Source organism: Mastigoproctus giganteus, chromosome 2 (genome assembly GCF_048544385.1).
Source record: "Mastigoproctus giganteus isolate SK-2022 chromosome 2, ASM4854438v1, whole genome shotgun sequence".
Lineage (NCBI taxonomy): Eukaryota > Metazoa > Arthropoda > Arachnida > Uropygi > Thelyphonidae > Mastigoproctus > Mastigoproctus giganteus.
In genome coordinates this window covers 160,129,659-160,147,854 of record NC_143576.1, presented here as the reverse complement: position 1 = coordinate 160,147,854, position 18,196 = coordinate 160,129,659, and the positions used below count along the sequence as shown (strand labels likewise).

Here is an 18,196-nt window from a genome sequence, read left to right as displayed (position 1 = left end):
TTTACTTGAAATCACGGCTTTATGATTTGCAGACTTGAGAAAATCCACGTGAACGAAATATGACTGTTGTAGATTAAAGAATTCACTGCAGCTACAGAGTCTGCAACATCATCATTTGGTCCTGGACTGATACCGTAATATCTCCAGTTAATCTCTCGGGCACCACATCTAATTTGAACCACTGGTAGCCATTGGATCCTTCTGCAAAGTACTTTAAGTTGTCAGTACTGCAAAGGCAATTGTTTCATTTTTGTCCTATTGTGTGTATCAGCAGAAATTCAAGATTTTATAGCAATTATGTCCTGCTGAATAATTCTTAGGGGCCGAAAACATGTTTATTTAGTGTACACTACCTTGCGCGGAGGTTTAATTTAGATTTATTTACTTTTTTTTGGCACGGTACCCTCCCAAATAGTGAGAATGGCACCTCTTCGAAATATTTTGGCTCTGTGGGAGAGAGCTAAAACAAACTTAGTTTGATTTTGACAGGTTAAAATTTCAAGTCTGAAACTAATGAAGTTTCTTTGAACTTACCTGCATGGGAGTACTTTCTGCAGACAACGCTGTAAATCCTACAATGTCACTGAAGAAGATCGTCACTGAGTCGAACGTCTCCGGTCGGACATGTCTGCCTGCCTTCAGCTCTTCGGCGATATACCTGGCAGAATAAAATCTTTTTTTTACCTTCTATTGTTTTAAAATAGGTTTACATTTTTATTTCTTTTAAGTAGTTTTAAAATACATGTGGTGGGGAGGTCGTTAAAAAGAGTGAGGCATGCGCGTGCGAGTTTGCATTAGTGTGCTCCATTTTGTTCAAGCAGATTGATTAAATTTAATATCTCAATGTCTCGAGCCAGTATGCTTACAGAGCAGGGATGGAGAAAGTTGAGCTCTGTGTTGTTGTTAATCAGGAGGCGACGTTAAGTAAATGGATGAGAAAGTCTAGTTTTAGTGCTGAGCAATAACGTGTTGAATATGAATAAAAAAATGCATGTCTAGCCAGAAGCCAAAATAAAATTGTTTATGCAATGTCTAGTTAGATGATTAACTTCACGAAAGGGAGCTTAAAATTCAGACTAAAGAACGACAAAACGCTGATTTTGCACATCATGAAATGTTGGTTACCTTGGTAACATCTGAGAAAGCAGCTCGTCTGTCTTCTCTTTTTCTTGCACTAAAGACTGTGTTTTCTCTTCTACCAGCTGCTCCAAATTATTTGCGTACTGTTCCATTCGGTGTAGAAGATTGTCCAGAAAGTTTGCGCTTGATACACCTCTGAGAAATAAATAAAAAGTGTATCTAAGAAAATATGGCACAACTAACAATTGAGGCTATCCATCTGCATACATCTTTCATTTTCAAGTTTCCATATTAAGTAGTAATCATATTTGACACTTGAAAAATCTCTGGATTTAGCGTTACTATATCTTTAAAGAGTTAAATCTCTTTCCCATCTACTTTTCTATAAGCTGATGAGAATATTCTCGACCCCCAAGTCCATCTTTATTTTCCCCAAAGCTACCACCCGTTCTTAATGCATCAAATGACCATCTAAAAAATTATTTCTAGGCCACAGTAAAGAAAACGCTCGTTATTTTATAAATAAAAAATAAAATAATTAATTGCACATTTCGGGTATCCGGAGCAGTTTGCAATTGGATTTCGAAGTGCTCTTCTGTGTCAAGATGAACTACTGTCAGTGGGCACTGTGCAAAGTCTCCTTAAACAAATTTGGCAATGACAACTGTAATTCCCATAAATAATATTGACCAACTTAATCCATTTACCAGTTCATACTAGCCATATAAGACCTTAAAATAATTTTTGATCTCCACTTCCCATGGTCATATTTTTGACCACCTAGTTACACTCATATGATCACAAAATTGACCATATGAGTGGAACACCAGTATAAAGACTTTAATGAAACCTCGCTAAGATCCACTTTCTTATTGTGTCGTACACATTATCTCTCTTAAGCGAAATTTTTAATAAAAAAGGATTCACCTCATTTGTCTGTGCAGGCACTTACTTTGTAATGCGTCTGAGGCGCACTTTTACTTCTGGAAACGTTGGTCTTTCCGAGGGATCTTCACTCCAGCACTGCCTCATTAGAATTAAGAGTTCCTCAGGACACTCATCTGAAGCGACTTCCGGACGATACGGAGGGTTTGTTCCCATTTTGATGCGATCTAAGATTTCTGAAAGAAAAATATGTTCACTTTAAAAGAGTAGTAAAAAAATTAAGGAAAATATGGGGCAAGATCACATTGAACGTACACAACACTTAAAGCAGTTATCCTCATCCACTTTGAAACCTATCTAAGCACATCATCTATAGTTATGACACCCATTGTATATTTTCTCATAACCGCTATATTATTTTAATTATAGCGGGTTATGAGAGAAACCTTTCTTACCTGATGGGTCCAGAACGTGTTGACTTCTTCCTACTCTCATCATGGACTCGAAAGGTCCACAACGAGTAATAATCTCTTGAAGAATAATGGCAAAACTATAAACGTCTCCTTTCTTCGATCCTTTGTCTCCTCGAAGGCTTTGTCGTAAATGTTCGGGAGCTGTCCAAAACTGCATTCCTAGAAAGAACGAATAAAGCAGCGGGGGTATAAAATCCTTTTACAACAGCAACAACAAAAAATAATAATAATAATAATAAAAATAAAATAATAATAAAATAAAAAATAAATAATAAAATAAAAAATTAATAAAGTAAAAAATAAAAAGAAAATAACTTAAATGCACATTATATTTTAAAGTATACAATCTTTCAAAAAAAAAAAAGTTTTTAAATAGATCTGCGTTTATTAACTATTAAAATAAGCAGTCAATTTAAGAAAATTAATTTACATTTCGTTTTTCAAATATTTTTATAAAGTATATCGCCAAAAAGAAATTTTTATGAATATATTTTATTTATTTTTTTAGATTTGCTTGCTTGCGATGGTCCATAAAACGCGCTGAGTCCACATCCTTGAAGACATACGTGAACAAATACAGAGAAAACTGAAAATAAAAGTGTACTCTATAGCTATAAATAGCTCGCATCTGTTTCTCATGTCAGTGCTGCCATCTATTAGACTCTTTCTAACACAGAGGTATATTGGGATTGTTTTAAACAGCTTTCATTTCGATATATTATGAAGGGTTATTTAAATTAATACTAAAAATAAAAGTAAGGCTCACCACCGTTTGTAAACTTACAGATGGACGTTAATAAGACCTTTGAACCATCTTCACTAACCACGTGACTGGTGAGAAAATTATCCTTAATCGTTTGTTGTTCGTATTTTTTTAAAATACGAAACTGTCCGTAAAAATCATTTTCAAAAGCACCTAGCAACCCTAGTGGAAAAAAGTTTTAAAACTCTCCATGAGAAATGAATACTGCGGCTGATGATACTGCCCCAATCTGTTCGAAACCACTTTAATGCAATTTCAAAATCTCCAGCTTCTTTGGGGAGTAAATATCCTTCGTCTTTACTATCTAATTAAAAGTATAAATGATAAATTTCTTACTGCTTTTTTATGTATTACGGCTCACTACAGAAAACTTTAAATAGTTTAACTGCACGCTTGAGCGGGGACTCTGAAAACAACCCTAAAAGACTGTTTACAAAAATGTTCTGTCAAGTTTAATTAGAATGTTGGGTCCAAATGACTATGTTCTCAAAGATTAAACCAGTGGTTCTCAACCAAACACCTAAAGTGAACAGGGTAGATCCATAGCCATGGTTAAGAAATGTCTGATAGAGGTTCTTCCTGTCCACACAGGTTTCGAATCCAAGCTTTTTTTGAACAGATTGGAGAAGGGCAGCATTTAGTCATTGTATTAGGCGCGAGAACTCATCAGAATGAGAAATGTGGCCATTCGTTATGATCTTTATGCAAACTATTCTTTTAAGTACACAGGGAGTTAAAAGGTGAGGCACTTAAATATTTTATAATTTACTAATCCATCGCAGCTTCAGAAAGAGAAAATTAATTTCTTACTTGGGTTGAAGATGTCCTCGGACTGGATTTGCTCATGGAGTGACCTCATACCGTAGTCGGATAATTTGACCACGAACCTGCCATCTATAACGCAAGTCAGTGATTTCAAGCGACCGTGGTAGTTGATAATACTGTTGTGGAGAAAGACCATCCCCTATGGGGAAATAAAGAAATGCAAAATATCATTAGGCATTATTTTAGTTCCTCTCTTTAAACAGGATGATCAATAAAGGCTGAAACGTTTTGTCAGTCATGACTTGAAAAAATCATGACGGACAAATCAGTGGGTAGAAAAGCCAGTGATGTTCGCCCTTTAGATCAGGTGTGTCAAACTCATTTCTTACATGAAAATAATTGCTGGCATAAGTATGTACTCCCAAAGTAGCGCATAATTTGCGCGGCAAACTTTTTAATTTCCGGGTATTTTTCACCTAAGTAAGAATATATTTTTGGAATTCCTACTTCTCGACATTTATCTTTCAAAAATGAATCATTTTGGAAATCAATTAATTCCAGTTGAATCAAAGTGGGAGCTTTTTCGATTTCAAATGAAAAAGGTCCAACAAAAAGAGAAAACATATCTTCTAACTCTTTAAAATCATTAAAACGCTTATCGAATTCGTTTTTGATTCCCTCAGTTTTGTCACAATATTGTGAGAAAGAGCAATTTTGATTTTGTGTTTTTAACTGCTCACAAGTAGGAAAATGGGTCAAAACATCTTTTTTTAAATGATTTTTAAACAACGTTAGTTTTTGTACAAAACAAACTTGCTATTGCGTCGTACATGTTCGTTATTAACTTATTTTTACCTTGCAATGAAATGTTAAGATTATTGAGGTGGCTTGTAATATCAATTAAAAATGCCAAATCCTTAATTCGCAAAGGAATTTTTATAACTGATACATTTTCACTTTTCATTTCAAGAAAAACTTATTTACTCCAAAAGCATATAAAATCTCTTTAAAACTTTGTGGCATGATAACCATCGAACTTCTGTATAATAAGGAAGATCGTCGAACTCAGATTCTAAATCTTTAAGAAGAGAAGTAAATTGCGATGGTCGAGTGCTCTAGCTCGAATAAAGTTGATTGTTTTTGTTACTATAAGGCAGTGGACAGCCATGGTTTTCGGTTTATCTGAGAACTCATCTAATCAATTTTGACACAAATCCTCGATTTTCACCTGTCATTGGTTGTTACAGACACAAGTCTGTCAAGTGGAAGCTTACACTTTTCTAAAATGCTCCACACAGCAGCAAAAATATCTTCGCCAGTCGTAGTTCCAAGAAGAGGGATAACTTCCAACAATTCTTTGGTGATCCTCGTGTTATTATCGCAACCACGAAAAAATACAGCAACATCTCGTATATCTGTACTTTCATCAATCGCAATTGAAAAGAACAAGACTTCTGTAGATATACCCTGTAGTTGTGACCTGATGTTATCTGCCATTTCGCTAATTCTCTCTACCATTGTATTTCTTGATAATGAAATATCGCGAAATGATTGCACTTTTTCAGGACTTGGAAGACAACAACGGAGATGGGCAGACGAAATTCACGAGTTCGTGGGTAGTAAATGGACGGCCATTGCACAAAACAGAAGGAACTGGAAAGTTACTGGAGAGACCTTTATCCTGAAATGGATTGAAAATGGCTGATGATGTGTACTTTTATGAATTAATATATATATATATATTTCAATGCATTTAGTCTAAAAGATTGAAACAAAATACGTTTCGTATCTGGATTAGTGCTAGTGACGTGCAATAAAACCGACAACCTCCCACTTGTAAAAGTGTTTGAAGTAGATGTGATGCAAATCACATCGCTATTAAACAAATTTATTAAACTTTGGTTTATTTCTAGCAATAATAAATACCTTCGGTACGTGCACTGCATTTCCCCTTCCCAATGGCTATTCAAACTAAATGATGTAAAGAAACCTGTTATTTGATACTTATTCGTTAATTAAAAACTCAGGCCTGTTTTACCCAAGGTTTATGAGTTTTGAAATTTTAAAGTTGTTCTTAACTTTATAATCATCCTTCTGCATTAACAACAGTTCTGAGGATTCCACTTTAGACATTCATTACCAGCTCGCTAAGTGCGCATAAAGATAAAGGGAAGTGCGTACCTCTACAATGTCTGTTATCATAGAATATTTGAACATCCAGTCAATTTTGATCGACCCGCTCTCCAGCATATCCTAGAAAATAAATTAGGCGTGAATTCTTTTGCATTAGAGGATTAAAAAAATATATATTATTTTTAAGGAATTATAATGAGGTGTGCTTCAGTTACTCTATGAACATTTTCATATCCATTTAGTACAAAATCATTACTCAGTCGCGCCTTCATTAATTACGAGGTCTTATTGGTGTTTCCAACCTTAAGAAAGTTGCTTTAACCAGCTGGCGAAAGCCATATCTTTATTGCAGGCAGTGAATAGTTACATGGATGCCTGATGCAATAAACCCATAACAGCGACAATGCTAGAGGTTTAACATAAAATTAACCAATACAGGAAAAATTACATAAAACGTATAATTACATAAAAAAAAGTATATATTAACGTGGGAAATGAAAGAATATATATATATTTTTTCAATGCTACGCACTGCGCGATGAAAAACGATGGCAGTCACTCAGCTGAAGACGAAGGCTGTTCCCTAATGATGCGCCTTCTGTAGGATTTGTCCTCTATGAACTTTTTGTAGCCCACATCCATCTCCTGGACATTGTGGAGCATCACCATTAGCAGAAATCTGTCGCCTGAGCCTCCACGCTGCAGAGTGGGGAGGGCTCTTAAGGGTTTCGGGGGATCCTCCAATTGCACATCTGCCAAAAAACTTGGCGTATTGATTTCACCCGCTTTCATTTTAATTGTGACGAGTAAGCGGAGGGTGAAGATCCGTTCCGTGACTTTTCTGTAATGAAGTACTTTGGTAATATCTGAAGTATGTGTGTATGTGATTAGAAATAAAGCATGCATACTGACCTGCAGAGTGCCTCGTACACCTAGCTCAGTCACCAAAGCAATATTCGGTTCGTCCATGCACATTCCCACAAACCGCACAAGATTTTCGTGGGTGATTTCTCTCATCTGCTAATTAAAAGATAAATGAATAACTACTGAACAAATGAATATAGAGAATGCTTATGTGCGGGTGCCTCACAATGCACTGTATAGTTACAGGCTTTTAGAAAAAGACGCAGGCATTTTCATAGGCTTATTTCCTAAAATAACTATTTAAAAAAAACAGAAATCTTCAGCCATTGTCAATCCACTGCAGGATGGAACCCTCCTCAATAAGTCATCTCGAGGAAATGGACCATAATCTATCACGCTGGTCCAGTGAGGGTCAGCAGATCGACCGTATTTAGTTAGGGCTTTGAACCCCATAGTGTACTCAAAGAGCGTGTACTATTGCACTGCATTCGGTTACGGAGGCCACTATAATACAATGGAATTAACATTACTCCTAGAAGATACAACTGCAGTTTTTATTCACATGAAGCATTCAGCATACTCAATCATCGTCTACCTCTTTTGCTAGAGCGACGATCGACAAAATTTCCAAGAGGTGAGGATAAAATAAAGTCTAAGAAGCAATTTTAGATTTTTCACGCTTGCAATTTTCTTAATTTTTCCTTCTAACACCTTTGAATCAGTTTCTAGATTAGTAAGAAACAATTATTCAATGAAACAGTTATGTCGCCTTCATAACTAGTTCTATCACTAGGGGCAGCACGATATTAAGGCCTTGCACACAAATATTTCATATACATGTATAATACCACAGGTATATAACCTCAATGAGATGAAAAACAGTAATGACTGCGTCTTTTTCTAAAGATCTTTTTGTACACAAATTTAAACATTTTTCATAAAGGAAAGCTTGCTAGTTTACTTTGTATTGGAGATAGATTTTTAAAATGAGAGTAGACTTTGAGAAAATGAGAATAGGTTGTGGGAGATATGCAAATTCTTTATTTACATCTAAGTTAGTTAGTTTTTTTTTTTTTAATTTGATAATTACACAAAAGAGATTTTATCGATTTCTTGCTTTTCATCTGATTACAACTGTGTTTATGAAAACTGTATTTTCATACATTAGAAAGGACCAGTTTCCCCATAACATTTTTAAAATCAGAATTAACCCGGTAACTTGAAATAACAATATTTTAATAGAAAAAGGTAAATATTTAAATAACCAAAATCCTACTTCAGTGAACACTGCAAATGTAATATGCCCCCCTCCCCCCACCTCCAGGGGATAATTGTGCTGCGATGTGTCGGTGCAGCTACAGTGAAAATTTGAAAATGTCGTTGGCGAATTGAATATCTCAGCCACTTCCCTGTAATAGAATTATTCTTTGGATGGAGTAGGAAGAGCACATGGTGCTCTTTTTGTTGTTCAAGACGGCAATTGTCATGAGTTAGTATTCTATTACAATTCTCCATTGAGAACGTTATCGGGGTGGGAGGGGACAAGCAGATCTTTCCATTAATAGCAAGAGAGATTATATTACGTTGTTAAGTGAGTAATTTATATTTCTTAGTACCTAAGTAATGTCTTAGAATAGCTGAGTCGAAGCAACCGTTTTGGATTTCTCTCTTACATGTTCTTATTTGTAAATTCAGAAAATATTCTGCGTTCAGAGAGGGATTTGGGTTATTTATGTAATGTTTTCCCTTTTAAAAATCGATGCTAACACTTTCCAGTCTTGGTTGGCATCGCTGATCTTGTGAGTAAAGTTGTCACTGGGTTGTCAGGTGTTGCACAAATGAGGTATTTGTCTTCTCATCGATAAGGTGACAACTGTTACCGAAACGGCTAACAGTGGGATAGCACTGCTGCTGTTCACTTGTAAATTAACACCAATAGTCTCACAACATGACAGATCCATCACACAATAGAAATATTGGTCCTTTTTTTTTTTTTTTTGACAAACTTTCGTTTGCTACCCAGCCAATAATTGAGGGATGCAAGTCCTATTAGTTTAGCACTGTAATGACTAACTAAGAAGAATTTCTCAAATACACATGCAGAAAACATAGAAAGACTCATAATATGAACCAACCCCTTTCATCTCTACCATGATTGCTCTGCTGAGGTTCACCTTCTTGATATTGAGAGGCTTTACGGCAACTTTAACTCCCTGGAAAAGAACGAAATGAGAAAATGCATAAAGGTTCATCATTTTGAAGAAGAGAAAAACGAAAAACAGCGAAAAATAAACAAACATGAGCTTAAAATGGACACAATTTAGCAATATTTATTGATAGGACGCGGAAATATGCTATCAGTCAGTTATAATTGCTTGCTATATATGTCACAACCAAGCGCGTGAGTACAAGTTAATTCTCTCCTCGCCTCCACATAAAATGATACGAAGTTATTTTGGTTCTCTAAATCTAATGGCGAATTTGAACCATACGTAAGGTTCCTTATCGCTCCCAAACAACTCAGCGATTCGATTTAAAAAAAATATCTCACCTTATATATGCCAACCACAACGCCAGCGATGTTGACATCCGGCAACAAACTTCCTGCAGTTGCGGTGGATGGTTTCTGAAATGAGAAAATACGAGATATATGCCACTGAGTCTTGTTTCTAAAGTACATCATAGCAAAACATAAACAAGAAGGAGGAGGGGTTTGCGGTACACACACGAACACTTCGATAAAGACAAGGTGTGAGAATTGTCATGCACTTTGTACAGGAGCCACGTTAGCTCTCGACTTCCCTGAATTTTTGTAATGTTTATTGATACTAAAATAATAATAAACACCTTAAATAAACGTAATAATGGCAGAAGAAGCCAGAGTACTGAAAATTAAAACTACGACAGATTAAACGTTAAGAATAGTTGGGCAATATTGTTCTTTTTACTATTCCTGTAAAGCTAATTATTCGTTGAAAAGACAAAAACCTTTTCACAGGGACTTATTTTTCTCATACGGCACCACCAGCCCTACCTTTTTAATGACCTGCCTCGTTCTCTCCTAGCAGCTAGTTGTCGTAACTGAATATTTCAGGCTGCAGAAATAGCTAGATAACCAATCTAGCCTTTCTACAACATGAAATATTCAGCGACGGTCAGCTTAGAGAACATTTCACGCCACAAAGATTCAAATTTTGCCATTAATTTTTTAGAACCATTGACAGGAAAAGAAGAGAAGAGGATACTGAATGAAAACTCTCCACTTTCAGGTCAACCACTTTTATAACGTGTCTGTGATTAACCCAGTAGTTTTCAGAACTTGGCACCCACATTATCAGAAAATAGCGCTGGTCCGAAGCAAATCGGTGGTTAATTTATTCATACCCAATGTGTCGATCGTTTAACCATTTTTCTTCAATTTAGCGAGGAGCTCTTATCTCAGTAAATGACTCGAAATTTTCTCATGGAGGGGACGCCAACTAAGACGTTAACAAGTTTAAATTCATTATTTTATTTTCCGTTATTGATTTCAAAGACATTTGCAATGTCCAAAAAAGTGGATACTTCTGCGTACTTACCGTAGAGCTTGACTTTGCATCTTCGCTGGGTGCAAAGCTCACTGTCGATTTGAAATTGCCGCTACTAGGAAATACGATGTCTTCCCAGGCTATCTTCCACCACATGTCCCTTAGTTCTGCTTCTAGTCTTAACTTCCTGAAATAAATCTGATTATAAGAATAAATTTCATTTCAAAACAATAAATTAATAAGAGAAATAGCGATAATGTTGTAATACAAATCCAACGACTGATAAAATCTCCAATTCGTGAAGTTTCTTGGCTCCCACCTCCCCTGTGTTAACAAAATATTACATCACATTATAATCGGGACGAATCAAAGTGAAAGACGGGGTGTGTTCAGACGAAACGAGTGATGCTTATGGATAAGTTGCACTTAAATATTCGAAACAGTTTAAGTTAGGAAGGTTTTTTTTTTTTATTTTTAATTTGAAGATTTGCTAAGGGTTTATTTATTTAATATTTTAAGAGGGATGATGTGGTTTTATTTGGTAATTAGTTTTAGTGGAGATCAAAACATCAGGCAAGTTTTCATCAACGTGCAGTAATTTTAAATGTATCCGATATCACTATTCTCTGCCAATTTAATTTATGGGGTAATATAATAAGTGATAACTTTCATAATTAAACTTCTAAAAATAATGTTAGGCATTCAGAAAAATTTACTGGATCGCAATTCGATTCAATATATGAGCAATTTCCCATTTTGTTTTATTTAAAAATGGTTTATTTTCAAACAACATAAGCGAAGCCTTCTCGGAATGTAGTAAAGTTATTCTTATGATCCAATATGAGTGCCATAAAAATTGAAGTTAATAAATATTAGCCAGACTGCCAGTAAAATGCTTACTTGTATATTATTACGGCCACTGTGCAAGAGATGAGAAAAATTGATCCAGTAATAATGGAGATCAGAATTCCTATTGGAAGTGATTCTGCAGAAAAACAAAAATAATAATTATTAGATGAACGTGTGTAATTTTAATACATACAATACTGTTTTGTTTATTTTTTCCATTTCATAATTATTAAAAAATCTTTCAAATAAAATCAAAGCTCAAACAAAGGCAAATTTTCTAAAATTTTGCCTTTGTTTATTCCAGTGGTATGATAATGTTAATGAAACTGTTGGCTAAATAAATACATGTTTAATTATTACAGAGGCGTGACAAAAACACACACAAAAAAAAAAAAAAAAAAAAAAATTAGGTTAGGTGTATATTAAGTGCCACAAATCTATGAGGTATGGTATATTGCGGATGTTCTTGTCGGCTGGCAGGAAAAGAACCCAAGTTTCCTGGAGACCGACTGACTCAGACACAGTGCGAAAAAAAAAAAAAACGATAAAAATTCCTTACGTCATTGATGGGATTCGAACTGAAGTCTCTTCCACCCAGTTTCGGAGGCCAGTTATTATAACCATGTGCTAATCACGAAAGCTAAAAACGGTTAAGCTATTTACATTCATGAGCCAAAACATTATGATCACCCCTATCTTCACAAGTGAACGCATTCCCCAGCATCTAGGAGTGACACCACTGATCGGCGCAGAATATGTAGTGGCCTCACGTGTAGTATCTGTCAGTTGGTAAGTAAGAAGTTCGTGAAATGAGGAATGGAAGAACTGACAGAGTTTGAATGGGGAATAATTTGTGGTACTAGGAAGGTGGGCACAGCCACTCAGCAACTGCAGGCATTGTCGGTTGCTGAGATGCTGTTCGAGGGTTGTTGTAGTGAAGGTGTGTCGGGAATGCTCCCAAGAGGAACACACAACCACCCAACGTGCCGGAATGGGAAGGCCACCACTGGTTGACAGTCGAGGTGAACGGCAGTTGGCAAGTGCTGTCCGGGACAACAGACGTCTCACAATCCCTCAGTTTACGGTAGACTACAACCAGGGTGCACAGAAAACGCTTCCGAGCTTGCGGATAGGCCAACGGAGTAGGCGACCTACTCATGTGCCCATGTTGAGAGACCGTCATCAACACCTGCGCCTGCAGTAGGCACCGTTTCTGAACGTTGAACAATTGGAATAGAATCGTCACATCTCGTGAATCAGGATTCCAGCTCCAACATGCTAATGGACAGGTGTGTATTAGTATTCGTAGAGGTATATGATGCAAGAAAGCAAACTTATACAGCATCAGCCAAAAATAAATAAATAAATAAATAAAATAAAAAATTCCCATTTCACACAACCATTCGCTCTAAAGGTTTGTCCAGTTCTTCCTTGAAATTATTTAAGCTATCAAATTCCACAATGACAGATGAAAGTTTGTATCAGCAATCAACTACCCGCTGGCTAAAGAAAGGCAAATTCCCGCACATCTATTCTACAACTGTCTTTCCTCAATTCGAATTTATGCCCCCTCAGGTTCGTAATCTGAGTAAGAATCCCATCAGCATTAAGCCTGCTCAACCCATTCAAGGCCTTATACACCTCAATCAGATCACTTCGCAGGTGCTTAGTCTCCAGATGATCACAAAGGAACGGGATGCAAAAAATAATTTTGATATCATATTGATAAATATTCAAAACAATGGGCCCAACACTGAACCCTGGGGGACTTCACTCAGGGCCGCGTTAACGCTACGGCCAAACCGGCCATGGCTGTGGGCCTCACCCGAAGAGGGCCTCATTTTCAGTGTAAATATTTTCTAAAGTAGTGATAAAAATTTCTAATAATAAACCAAGAAAACGTGTAATATAAAAGCATACTTAAACTTAACTTGTTAAGTGTTTAAATTTTATTCTTATACCTTTTTATTATACAATAAATAAGTCAAGTGTCTATTAAAACATTGTTTTTATTGTTACTTTATTTTTCAAGTAAAAAAACATGAAACATTTTTGACCTCTTATTTTACATTTTTATCGAGGAATTATTATTCACAATACAAATATAAAAACCTATGCAGTATTTGTATATATATTAAAGGGCCTCTAATTTAAATATGGCCGGGGCCTATTTCATCCTTAATTCGGCCCTGACTCCACTAATAACATTAGTTCACGAAGAGCAGTGTCCATTGATTGTCTTCTCCCACTCAACCACCCTTATCCATTTTAGAAACTTGCCCTTAATGCCATACTACTGCAATTTGTGTTACAGTAGCCTTCCATGTGCAACAGTATCAAAAGCTTTCCTGAAATCCAAGTATATGATATCAAAATTATTTTTTTCATCTAGTTCCTTTGTGACCACATCATAGTATCCAATCACATTGGTCAAACAAGACTTTCCCTTAACAAACCCACGCTGTGTCTAAATTATTACTGCTGTCTTTTCTAGATGATCCTGCAATGCATCTTTAACCAGTGACTCCATTATTTTACACGGAACAGAAGTTAAACTAACAGGTCTGTAATTACTCGTGTTATCCTTTGTGAATTGGGAATACATTTACACATCTCCAGTCCGTGGGAATCTCCCTGAGTCGAAGGATGCTCTCATATTTATGGCTGAGGGTTTGCTTAGTTCCTTTGCCGCCTCCTTTAATATAACTGGATAGATCCCATCCACCCCAGGTGCCTTCCTTATGTTTAACTTCAACAATTTCTCCTTCAATTTGCTCTCAGTTATTACAAAATCATTAAGTTCCCTGTTAGAGTTTAAGAAGCTTCTGTCCTCTACTTCCATACAAAATTCCTAATATGTGAATCTAGATGCAAAATACACGTGTTTTTTTTTTTTTTTTTTTTTTTTTACAAGTAAAGTGGTTAGTTGAGTGTTTAAAGCACATTTTAACTTGTTACTAAGGTGAGCCAAAACAGTAAGGTCATAGGGTAAAGTATCCAGCCATTGGCATTGTCAATTTACTACTGAATCAATTCTAAAATAGAACGTCATGTATTATGTTATCAATCCAGAATCGTCTTACCTTTCACTAAACAATGCAAGGCATCTCCAGTGAAGCCACAATCGGGAACATCAGGAGGTGGTCCATCCATGTTCCCTGGCCAGTGGATCAAAATATTATCTATTCTCTCATATAATCGACGACTTCCGTAGTATGTTGAGACGGGCTATGACGGAGAAACATTGCTGATTAAACAACAGGAAAAACAAAGCACGAACAGCAAGGATATATTAATATGAAAATAATATAAACGATTTACTTTATTAAGGAAGAGAGAGAGAATCAATTTTAAAGTGTTGTGTTACGTTATGTTTGTTGAAATTGTTAGCTTAATATAAATTCCTCTTTACCGTAGTAAAACTATATAATTAATCCGCTTTCACATATAAAATTAAACTTTCTAGAATAGAAACGTTTATTTCGCTTGAAAGTCAGTTTGTGAAGGAGTATGCCGAGTGGTCAATAATGAAGGCACAGTCATACACGCGTTTGAGTTGCCTGTGAGTCAAGCTCCTATAACTGCTAAATACGGTACTATTTTTGTATTTTTCTACCTTGTAAACTCTTCTGACCTTACGTGGCCAATCCGGATTATAAACAGAAAACTTTATTTATATTGTTCTCGTGAATAGGCTTTGAGTATGCTCAATTTTCTAATAAATTGCACATCCAGTGTAATGATTAAACTGCGCAATTTGTTTTATTCGAAAACAAATAAAATATCATATTATTCGCTATTGAAATAGAACTACTTCAAATTTTGCTCGGCTGTTAAGAAAAGTAAATAAATCGAGAGTTTTATGAAAGTAAATTTTACTCCAATTACTTTCATTTTTATTTAACTAACTGCACTGAACTCCATTTTATTTACTTTTAAATCCAACAAGTGTTGTACAACTGTAAATAACCCGGAGCAGTGAATGGTTACTGTTATCAGTAAAAGAAGTCTAGATTTGAATATGTTAATACTTTTAGATATACATTTTTATTAGTAGTAGTTACATATATGTTTATTATTCCAATGGTGACAATCATAGGTTAGAAGAGAATTATTTACAAACTAAGGCGCAGGTCTGTCAATGCTCCAAGGGTTACTGTCTTGTAAACATGAACATTAAAAAAAAAAAAAAGTACTATTTACAAAATCGTTTGTAAATGTGTTAATTTACAAGCAAAAAACGTTATGTTGATTTGCTAATTCCCAAATCTGTAAAATTTGGTTAAAACAAAATACAATTCTTAGACGGGGCCACCATAGCTGAATGGTCAGGTACGATGGTACTTAAGTACACGTGTTTTGAGTGATCGTGGCTCAAGCCTGCGTGACTACTAAATACGGTACTGTTCCTTGTATTCTCTCAGTCTTGTGAACTCCTATAACGTGTAGTCATCTCTGAGTATAAACAGATAATGTATTTTTATTATGCACAAATTTCAGGTTTTGCCAAATTTTTAAGTATAATAGATACTGACCATACACTTTGCCTTGCTTACTGGTGAGTTTAGTTGAAGCAGATCCTAAAACTAGGGTCCACATAATATCTCTTTAAATTTCATTAACACCTGAATTTGAATGTGGTTAATAAAATGGCTTATTTCTAAACTTCTACTAAGTTCACCCATAAATCCTATTTGTTAAATATTAAAAAAAAAAAAAAAAAACAACAACACTACTGCCTTTGGAAAACACACATACGAAAAACCTACAAACCCAGAAATTGATTCGTTCCTCACCTAGGTTTATTATTTCTTAAAACTAAATGCAATATTACATCCAAATAATAATTGCCACGAATCTTTCACGAAAGTGGTTGGAAGTTCATATTGACTACCCATAAAATTCAATCATCATCATCAGCCAATTTCAATGCATTACAGGATGAAGGCCTCTCCAGCAACTTTCCAGTTCCTTCTGTTTTGTGCAATGGCCAACCCACGAACTCCCAAATTTCATTTGTCCATCTCCGTTGTAGTCTTCCAGGTTTTCTTTTAGCTCCGCTTGGGTACCATTCTGTTATTTTCTTATCCATCTGTTATCATTTCTGTGAGCTGTGTCCTGCCCAACACCATTTGTTCTTTAGTTTTGATAAGAATGTACTTTATCTAACAGTCTGATTCCTAATATAATTCATTCCCTTTTTCGCTGTGTGTAGTTCTGCTTCTCTTCATTTCTTTTCGTGAGTGCCCAAGTTTCACTTCCATAAGTCATGGATCATACTCCTAGCTTAAACTGACTATAAATTGGATTCCTTAGCGCATTGGGGGATTCCTTCAAGGTTGAAGTTCTTCAAAACTTTCGCAGCAAAATCCAAATGGTACGACTCCACCTGCGGGTTCTTCTGTGATTAAGGGTGAGAATAATACTAATTTTCGAACACTGGATATCATAACTGCCTATTTGCCATCATGTTGTATTAATTATGTTAACCATGTATAACAGTTACATTAGAATTGTCCAAAAATAAATAAAAAAAGGCACTTAAAAATGAGATTCAAACGGAAGGTGTGACCTTCACATGCATTATGTACAGTGATGTATCTAGCATTTCATTGGATACTAAATCGTTGATGTCCATACTATTCCTTACCACAGCTTTTATACACACACACACATCGCTTTCAAGTATAAAACGAATACAAATCGCTTCCTTTCATTCACTTATTTCAATCACTTTTTTTTTACTACCTTTGTGTATTTACTATGAAGATCATTTTCATTTATTATTAAAAGGGGTAGTATTAGTTGATATTGTTAATAAACTGGTAACTGATATTGGTATATTAGGTTAGGTAAAACCACATTTTGAGGAAAAAAGTGTTCTAATAGCAGATGATAAGATATCAGAACGATCTTAAACCAAGGTTAGTTCTAACGTGAAGCAAAAAGAATTCTCAAATGTTCTGAATCAAACATACTGCAAAACAGATCACGTGTTTAAGACTGTTGCAAAAATAAAGCGCATCTATCTTAGTAAGTATTTTAGTTATAGTGATTTTAAGGTATTTTAATCTTCATTATAATGAACCTAATCTAGAGAAAAAAAAAATATTTTCTAACCAAGATGAATACAAAACATTCGCTCGGTAATGGGATACAATTGAAACTCAATTTATCCTCTTACTGAGGGAGGGATGATATATATATCACAGAAATATAGTTCTTACCCTCATCACGCCTGTCTCCGGATCCAGATCATTCAAGCTGTAATCGGCTTCGCGGTCTCCGTTTCCATCGATATAGATGTCGCCAGTCAGGCCTAGTAGGAGTTATGTTCACAAAAAATAGAAAAAGGAGGAATAAGTATGGTTTGATATTATAACAGTCCAAGAAAATTCAGATATACAGAATTAGCGTATTTTCGCGTTTACCTTGAATAAAAAGAAATGAATTTCTTCTTAAGGTTCCATTCTGAACAATAACTTAACTTAGGTTTGGACAAAGAAAAGGTTTTATTTTACCATACCATGATACCTACAAAAAGGTTGTTTTTATTCCTGAATCCTGATGTTCGATATAACACAGAGATTCAGGTATAATGAAACAGGAAAATGCACAAACAGAAAGCGTACAAATTGATACTCATATACTAAGCGTATTACTTTGTGGAGAGGTGATACATTTTAAAATAATAACCTGACCTGTTCTATAGCACATTATTCAGTAAGCTTGCAAGTAAAAGTCAAAGTGAAATTAGTCAGTTTTCATGAAAATAAAATAAATAAAAATAAATCCAATATCCATATAAATGTAAAATGAATCCAGGGCTCAATGCGAAAATTTTCTTTCAGTATGAT

The 18,196-nt window shown here is 35.3% G+C and overlaps 1 protein-coding gene across 1 annotated transcript in view; it reads right to left on the bottom strand.

Annotated features, from left to right (window-relative positions):
- The window catches only part of LOC150089703 (atrial natriuretic peptide receptor 1-like), a 31,846-nt gene extending 21,200 nt beyond the window's left edge, over positions 1-10,646 (bottom strand). The window contains exons 1-10 of the mRNA XM_090390081.1: positions 10,542-10,646; positions 9,515-9,589; positions 9,099-9,176; positions 7,012-7,116; positions 6,148-6,219; positions 4,012-4,165; positions 2,421-2,597; positions 2,033-2,201; positions 1,126-1,275; positions 535-658 (exon numbers count right to left, since the gene is read on the bottom strand). Coding sequence (XP_090246207.1) covers positions 535-658; positions 1,126-1,275; positions 2,033-2,201; positions 2,421-2,597; positions 4,012-4,165; positions 6,148-6,219; positions 7,012-7,116; positions 9,099-9,176; positions 9,515-9,589; positions 10,542-10,646 — 1,209 coding nt within the window. The remainder of the gene's footprint in view (positions 1-534; positions 659-1,125; positions 1,276-2,032; positions 2,202-2,420; positions 2,598-4,011; positions 4,166-6,147; positions 6,220-7,011; positions 7,117-9,098; positions 9,177-9,514; positions 9,590-10,541) is intronic.
- Positions 10,647-18,196: the final 7,550 nt, after the last annotated feature.